Raw genomic sequence first — 9,468 nt, forward strand, 5'->3', positions numbered from 1 at the left:
ATATAAACGTAAAGGTGATCCTGATAACTTAGACAATTATAGAGCAATAAGCCTTGTCTCATGTCTTGGTAAAGTGTTTACATCTATTCTTAATAGCAGATTAAATAATGAAATAAATCTTATAACTTATGCCCAGACTGGATTCAGAAAAAAATCATTCTACTACTGATACTAAATATTTTAATTCTTCATGTCTTAACATCCATCTTTTTCTCACTTGGAAAAAATGTTATTTTGTACATTTGTACACTTCAAAAAGGCCTTTGATTCGGTTTGGAGACTTGGGCTATGGAAAAAGTCCAGAAAAGTAATATAACCGGGAAATATTTAAAGTTATTTATACTTTATATGCAAATATCAAATCCTGTGTAAAAAATGGAAATGAGGTATCTGAAATGTTCAATTGTAATATCGGGGTACGTCACTGAAATAGGCGAGCATTTGAGATTTTAATCGGTCTGAACGAAGTTCAAAGTTAATCGAAGCTCACCCCGACTTCCGGTTTCTCGAATGTTACACCTTGTTGTTATAGTATGAGTAGGGTCAAATATTTTCTATTAATATTTACCAGAAGCAGACGCATGTGCATAGTGTGAGATAGCCGGTTTCACCACGTATGTGTAGTGATTATTCCTGTTTTTTTCTATATGTTCCAGGTTTGCTTGAACTACTGCAGTTTGGAGCAAATTTTCTTCGCCTTCGACATTTGAAATAAAAGATAAAAGAAAGAAAGAAAATAACTTCGTGAGAATTCGGTGAAGAGGACATGGATTTATATCAAAACTTATCAAAAGTAAATCCATTTGTGACAAAGGACAAATACACAACCTTGTTTATTCAGAGAAACGTCTAAGGTCATCGCATATTAAAGGTGGGTGATCCATATCTACGATGTCCGTGAGAGCTGAAGAGAATCCCAGTAAGTTGGATCACATAAAAAAGGCCAAAGGGACGAATCCTTCTTACAAATGCGATGTATGTGACAAGGAATTTAAAAACGCACCTAACCTACGGGTTCATCGAAAGATACATTTGGCTGAGAAGCCCCATACGTGTCGTTTTTGTAATAAGGGGTTCGTTACCAAACGGAACTTACAGCAAAACCTTAGGACACATACCGGAGAGAAGCCATACAAATGTGAGATTTGTTGCAAGTGTTTTGCTACAAAATTGATTTTAAAGAGACACTATAGGGTCCATACTGGGATGGTGGTGGTGTAGGAGTTTGGATATATTGATATTGTATGATGTATTGTCAATTACGCCATTATACTAATTCTATATTTCTATACATTCTTATTATCTCAATTATATTTACATTTTAAGTTAACTATTGACAAAATACATCCTGCACAGATGTTTCAGCAATACCATAATACAGAAGGTTTTTCATCAAACACACAGACGTAAAAAAATCCAGTAAGCCTTGGTTTACACGATAATGTCATCTTTTAAGAGGTTTGATTCATAGAGCTAAACGCTGTTATAATGTCGAAAAAAATCTCACAAATAAAACTATTCTTAAAAATTCTGTAACAGAATATAGAAAAACTTTAAATAAATCCTACAGAACTCATCAAGAGAAAATGGAAAAAGAATTATGAAACGCTTCCAAATCAGAACCGAACCATTCTGGCAAATTCTAGGTGAAATTGACGGAACTACAAACGGGCAGAATATTGATAAAAAAATATAAATGAATTGTACAATTACTTTAAAGGTCTTAACAAGGGAGGTAACTCTAATGAAATCTTTGACACAATCGCAACTTTTCGGGGAAATTTCCGGCAACACTCGGAAATCCATTCAGAGAACTTTGATAGTGAAATTAAATATGGAGATGGAAGATTCGATGATTTACTGAATGGTGAAATTACTGAGTGTGAAATTTATACTTTAAGCAACAATAAGGCTCCAGATGGAATCTTAAATGAATAGCTAAAAGCCACTGTAGAATTATTAAAACCATTATATTATAAATTATTTAATGCCATATTTAATACAGGCTGCATTACCGATTCCTGGAAGGTAGGGGTAATTAAACCCATATATAAACGTAAAGGTGATCCTGATAACTTAGACAATTATAGAGCAATAAGCCTTGTCTCATGTCTTGGTAAAGTGTTTACATCTATTCTTAATAGCAGATTAAATAATGAAATAAATCTTATAACTTATGCCCAGACTGGATTCAGAAAAAAAAATATTCTACTACTGATACTAAATATTTTAATTCTTCATGTCTTAACATCCATATTTTTCTCACTTGGAAAAAATGTTATTTTGTACATTTGTACACTTTTGATTCGGTTCGGCTTGGGCTATGGAAAAAAGTCCAGAAAAGTAATATAAGCGGGAAAATATTTAAAGTTATTTATACTTTATATGCAAATACCAAATCCTGTGTAAAAAATGGAAATGGGGTTTCTGAAATGTTCAATTGTAATATCTGGGTACGTCACTGAAATAGGCGAGCATTTGATATTTTAATCGGTCTGAACGAAGTTCAAAGTTAATCGAAGCTCACCCCGACTTCCGGTTTCTCGAGTGTTACACCTTGTTGTTATAGTATGAGTAGGGTCAAATATTTTTTATTAATATTTACAAGAAGCAGACGCATGTGCATAGTGCGAGATAGCCGGTTTCACCACGTATGTGTAGTGATTATTCCTGTTTTTTTTTCTATATGTTCCAGGTTTGTTTGAACTACTGCAGTTTGGAGCAAATTTTCTTCGCCTTCGACATTTGAAATAAAAGATAAAAGAAAGAAAGAAAATAACTTCGTGAGAATTCGGTGAAGAGGACATGGATTTATATCAAAACTTATCAAAAGTAAATCCATTTGTGACAAAGGACAAATACACAACCTTGTTTATTCAGAGAAACGTCTATGGTCATCGCATCTTAAAGGTGGGTGATCCATATCTACGATGTCCGTGAGAGCTGAAGAGAATCCCAGTAAGTTGGATCACATAAAAAAGGCCAAAGGGACGAATCCTTCTTACAAATGCGATGTATGTGACAAGGAATTTAAAAACGCACCTAACCTACGGGTTCATCGAAAGATACATTTGGCTGAGAAGCCCCATACGTGTCGTTTTTGTAATAAGGGGTTCGTTACCAAACGGAACTTACAGCAAAACCTTAGGACACATACCGGAGAGAAGCCATACAAATGTGAGATTTGTTGCAAGTGTTTTGCTACAAAATTGATTTTAAAGAGACACTATAGGGTCCATACTGGAGAGAAGCCGTATTCCTGTGACACCTGTGGTAAGAAATTCAGTAGTTCCGGTGGCTTGAAGGAGCACAAACGTACACATACAGGAGAGAAGCCATATAAATGCGATATTTGTGGTCACGGATTTACCTGTACAAGTAACCTCTACAGACATTTAAGGAGACATGCTGGGGACAAGCCACACAAATGTGACTTATGTAACAGGGGATTCCTACTTGCTGGTAGCCTAAAGACCCACATCATGACACATACAGGAGAAAAGCCATTCAAATGTGACATCTGTGGCAAAGATTTCAGAAAGATACAATACCTTCAGAAAACCTGACAATACACGATGGTGATAATCCACACAGATGTGAGGTCTGTGGAATAGGCTTTAGACGGGACTACGATCTGCAGAGACATAGACGATCGAGGTACGGACAAAAGCCCCCCCGGACATTAGCCCCCCCGGACATTAGCCCCTAGGACAAAAGCCCCCCCGGACATTAGCCCCTTCACACTAATCAAAAAGTGGACAAAAGCCCCTTCATAAAAAAAATTATTTTTATTTTTTTTATTTTTTATGTTTTTATTTATTCGGTTTTTTTTTAAATTACAATATATGTTTTAGCAGTGGTTATATTAAGTGCTACATACATATGTAAGTGACTTCAGTCACCAGTGGCTTCTGCAATGTAAACAACTACTTGAACTGTTACATAAACAATAAGCTGTTACACAGGTGTTTGGTAGGTTTTTCATTGATTTTACTGTTACATAAACAATAAGCTGTTACACAGGTGTTTGGTAGGTTTTTCATTGATGTTGTATTCTCCTCGAAGGAAATATATCATTAATGGCTTCATGTGTATCAACAGTGAAATTTCTATGTTTGCACAGGTATAAATTGTTTTTATATTGTTTCTTTGATTTTAATCATTCCTAAAATTAAAATTACAACACAGAGCAACATGTTTGGTTAGGTACTTATTATGTTATAATTTGAGACACTGCAAATAGGGATCAAATGTTTATTGCTTTTGTAGGCATTTCTTTGATTATCAATATTTGCAGTATATTAGGAGGTCAGAAATTATGTGTAATCAGTAACAATTTATTCAGCATGGAGATCATACGTACTGCCAAAGGTGGAGTGAAACTATGTGTAGATGGTTATATGTTTACGAAGAAAGGTACAAACAAAACTACAGTACGATGGGAATGTTCTCAGAGACGAGCTCAGTCATGTAAAGGTGCCATTGTAACAGATCTACAGATGCAAAGAATAGTTTCGTCAACTGATCACCGCCATGAGAATGACATCAATAGCGTAAAAGCGACAAAGATACGTGTAGCTATGAAAGACAATGTTGTAACAAATCGAGGACGACCAGGACAGATTGTTGCAGATGCCTTACAGCAATGTCCAGTGGAAGTTCGTGTTGCCATGGGGAAAATAGAGAGTGTTAAGAGGGCCATTCGTAGACAGAAACGTGGTACTCTTCCCAAGGAGCCAGCTACCCTTCGGGAATTCATCATTGATGGCGAATGGACGACAACAGGAACTGATGATGACGAACAATTCCTCATTCATGATAGTGGATCAGAGTCACATAGTCGTGCTGTTGTGTTTGCGTTTGCGTCATTATTGTGTTATACTCACAGACTAGTGTGTTATGCATGAATCGTGGTACCGTGGTACCAAAGACTTTTCAGATATTAAGTGAATGAACCTTAATGTGTTGTAGCCACATTGCTTGCAGACTATGCCCAGCTATGTTATGCTATTCGTGAAGCGCGTGAACTGTTTAGTACATGAAATATTTATCATTATGCAGTTTGATATCATGTGTTGTTATATGGCTGTGTGTGATATTAATGAATAATAACAAATTAAAAACTATGAAATCTACACCATGTTTTTGTATTCATTAATTGAAGTATGCAACATATATGACAGAAACTGTGAGTAAGTTTGTGGGAAAACATCATAATTTATTGTACAAACTTCAAGACATTTTGTTTTAAATGATAAGCTTTCCTGAAATGTTCAGCTTACTTAATAATATAAAGTTTGAACAAATAAATTATGATGTTTAACCACAGACATATAATGCAGCTCTGACATTGAACCAAGGACCTTCATTTTCCACACAATTATTCTCCAAATTTCAGAGATAAAAACAGCAGTATATATACAGTTTTTGTTTTTCAAAAGTACAGATTTATATAAAGTATACCAGCTAAATTTATAATGAAGGGGCTTTTGTCCGGGGGGGCTAATGTCCGGGGGGGCTTTCGTCCGGGGGGGCTTTTGTCCTAGGGGCTAATGTCCGGGGGGGCTAATGTCCGGGGGGGCTTTTGTCCTACACTCAGACGATCACATGCAGACTTAAATACATTAAGGTGTGATATATGTAATGAAAGATTTAACAATGTAGAAGACCTGCATGGTCATCTTAAAATACATACATGGGGAAAGCCATACAAGTGTGATGTGTAGTGAACTAGGAAATAGACAAGTTTTATATATTATGTGTTCAAAGTTACCTAGAGTAGTTAAAGCTGTACGCTATAGTCAGCCAAATCTATGCGAGTTGCTTCCCTTAGATTAGTTGTTAATTAACCCGTTTTAGGTTTACACCCTTCATTCTATATCAAGGTAAAATATAACCAAACGATAGAACCTGAAAGTCAGTCGTTATTAGGTAGCACACGGTCTGTGGGACCAGTGGTCAGTGCCTAGGGCTATATTTGGAAATGACGAGATAGGGGTTTAGATACGCCCATATTTCGGGTTAAAAGTCAGGATTGGTCAATTGACCACATCCTCAATTCATACATATTAATTAACCCTTAGGGGATATAAAAGGACTTGCGCGTTTTGCATAAGGAGTTCTCCAGCAGCTTTCAGTCTAAACGGACTTAGTGCCGTTTGGATGTACATATTTAGGATGTGAGGACTTAGTTAGTTTAAATGTGTGTGAACTGTTAAGTGTGAATGCGCCGGCGATAGCGTGGAAGATGGATGAAACTTCATTGGATTGTATTGTACCTTCGGGATTTTCCTGTGGATTAATAAATATAAGTAAACTTTATATCCAGTGTTGAATTATGTTTATCACACCACAACCATCCCAAAAAGAACTTTCACGTCCCGTGTTCATGGAGAGCGGACGTTACAATTGGTGGCAGCGGTGGGATGGTTTTAAAATGTGGTTGTGATAAACTGTAACTAACACTATGGATGTTTGAATTCTACGAAAAACTGTGATGTCTTTCGTTCGACGGAGTTTGGTACGATTGGATTCATACAACTCGTCAAATCCTGTAGTGCTATCGAGAGCACGAAAACTGTGTGTTTTAAGTCCGTTACTCTTAATTTACAAAGGAACGGCATATATTCGGAAACTTTGTTCGGAAATGGATTTTAACCCTAGAAGTGCTTGCCTCGAGCTTGTGGATTTATCTCCGCTACCCACATCATATAGTTGTGTGTTTCACAAAGAAATGTTGAGTAATGGAACGTTTTGAATGTGTGTTTAGCAGTTGTGTTCTCTATTATATTGAAGTTGTAATGAGATATCTATTTACTCGGAATATGATGCAGGACATAGGTCTGGGATTTTCGGAGGATATTTACCCTCGGGAAGCTGAGGATTTTTCTAGTGGTTTCCGAGTTACTATGGAAGTTAACTCATTGTGTTTTCTCGCGTTGATAGTGCCTAACGGAGAAGTATTTAGGAAATTAAAAGTGAATATTTTCGCTATTTGGAAGTTAAAATCCGACAATTTTCCGGGATTATATACAGGATATATACAGGACATGTATAGGACATTTTATCCAATGAACCGTGAGTACATTTAAAAATCATCGAAATATTGTCGAATAACGGTTATAAAAGCTATGACGGTGTCAAAGAACTTTCGGATTGCTAAATAACATAATTAAGCATTTTAGACACATGTTTTTGACCTTTTAGGAAACTATGATCGTTCAAAGATTGTGACAACTCTCGGACTAAGTAGTAAAATGAGCAGGAACTTGATCAGTGTATCGTGTGTCAGTCCTAGATTCGGGAAGGTTCAAATCAGGGAATAACCAAGGTCAAGTATCGCCAATTTCTGGACCTAAAACAGTAAGGTTGATGGGGTCGACCATACGGGGAAAGCGAACGGTGGTGCTAAAACAGACATTGGGAGAAAGTGGAAAAGTTTAAAATCTTCCGCGCAAAGTCGCAGACAGGAAGATGTAAAAGCTAAATTCGTGATGTTCGAAGCAACGCGGATAGAAAGTTGATAGCAAAATAGCCGTTAACTTAATTGGAAATTAGACATTTTTTCCTGACTTAGCTGTTACAGATATGGACATAATTTTAGCATAGATTTATAGTGCAATATTTAATCTAGTGGCAGAATTTTGTTTTGACACCATTTCCATGTTTGTTTGTGAGGCAGGACACGGGGAGTTATAAGGCTTGAGTAGTAATATTTTGTGATTTTCCGGATTTTCCTACAATATAGTAGGGTGGTTACACTTAAATATCAATATCTTTCTTAAATGCCGGTCATGGGGTACTTTCCAGCTCACTGTATGATCAGTTTGAACAGTTCTACACGTGATGTGAAAACCAGATTTTTTGCAAAATTCTGAAATATTTTAATTACGATTTTTCTTTGGTAAAACAAATAGGGAAATTAATTGTGGTCTAAGCCTGCATATACAGTGAACTGCCCCGCTATCAGTCTCTCCCAGAGTGCATTGCGGTAACCCTTCATAAAGGGGAATGGCAATGCACCCTGGGACAGATTGCCATTAGTGTTTTGCGACCCAACAGACATTTATTTAGGAGCTAATGGAAACTACGATACTTTGTAACTGTAAATAATGAACGATTGCATGGTACAATAATCCGAGTATGATTTTAGTAAATGTATGTATAAAAATCAATGTTACGACATTCCAAGTATGGTTTTGTGATTGTAAATATTCTCCACAATCATGTTTATGCCTGGAAATGTGATGGAACTATCGCAAGTTACAATATTCACATATTATATATCTATGTATCAAAATTAACTATAATTTAATCTGATTAACATTTCAAAATTTCCAAAAATATTCATTTATCTCTACGTTGACATAGCTTAGACTTAAATAAAATTGAAATAAATTGAAGACGCCAAACCGAGGTGAACATGACTCAAAAGCGTAAAAGTTAAAATTGCGCATTTTTCACCCCGGTTTTTTTGCATCATTTAGCTATTTGTATATCGAGTTTTCGTCTTTTTAGCCTTCTTGTCTGGCATCTTTTCGCGGGCAACATAGATACATGTATATATTTGTTTCATTACCAAAGGATTGAAAGGTTATTAGCGTTGATTTTGTATTTGGAAATACATATGTATATCTTTAAAACAGAACAATGTTTAGTATACAAAATTGTAACAAAATTCAGAGATAAACTGTATCTATACAGAAGAGATACCGATATACATTTCTTGGCGAAACTGATATATTTTTATTGAATAAACATATTTTTCTAACTGAAAGAAATATTTCAATAGATTGCATATGGAATATGTCTATTTCACATAAGATTTCAAGATGAATCTTTGTTGTATAAATGTATTTATAGATGTCCATGTATTTATAATGTAGTTGACAACATTCGATAAAATAAATCTGCGCTGTTAAATCTGTCGTGTGTATGTGTTGTTTATGACGAAACCTGGAACTTAGTATTTTAGTGCTCAGAATACACAAAACAAATTGATATATGACTATTTTTCTCCCGATCAGTAAACACACAAAAAAGAACATATAAACACGTATTTTGAGAAAGACATCAATACTTTCGGGAAAAAGCCTTGAACAAAATTGAACAAAGCAAGTAGATGTTGTGTATCAGATTATAGAAGTTCCAATAAAGTATTTTCCGAGACATCGTAATAGCAAATATCAACCGTCAAAATCCAAGATGGCTGTCTCTCCGCCATTTTGTTTAAACAATCGGTCTCGTAACACCCATAAGTTGAGAGACCAAGAGTGGTCAATGTATGAATTCTGAGAACTTCTCTACAAATAAAGATAACATGAAAATGAGCATTTTGACAGTTCACCATCTGATGACTTGGGATAACAATGGGCCCAGAGGGCCTGTACCGCTCACCTTGTTTTATTTGACCAAACATAAACATAATGTTTATGTTCTATTTGTTAATAGCTTTACTTGGTGATCTTG

General features: G+C 35.6%; 1 protein-coding gene across 1 annotated transcript; it reads left to right on the forward strand.

Moving 5' to 3' along the window:
* The first annotated feature begins 2,930 nt into the window (after positions 1–2,930).
* Positions 2,931–3,566, forward strand: LOC117314567 (zinc finger protein 233-like). Its single transcript, XM_033868633.1, has one exon. The coding sequence runs from the start codon at positions 2,931–2,933 to the stop codon at positions 3,564–3,566; it is 636 nt and encodes a 211-aa protein (XP_033724524.1).
* The last annotated feature ends 5,902 nt before the right edge of the window (positions 3,567–9,468 follow it).

Source organism: Pecten maximus, chromosome 16 (assembly GCF_902652985.1).
Source record: "Pecten maximus chromosome 16, xPecMax1.1, whole genome shotgun sequence".
Lineage (NCBI taxonomy): Eukaryota > Metazoa > Mollusca > Bivalvia > Pectinida > Pectinidae > Pecten > Pecten maximus.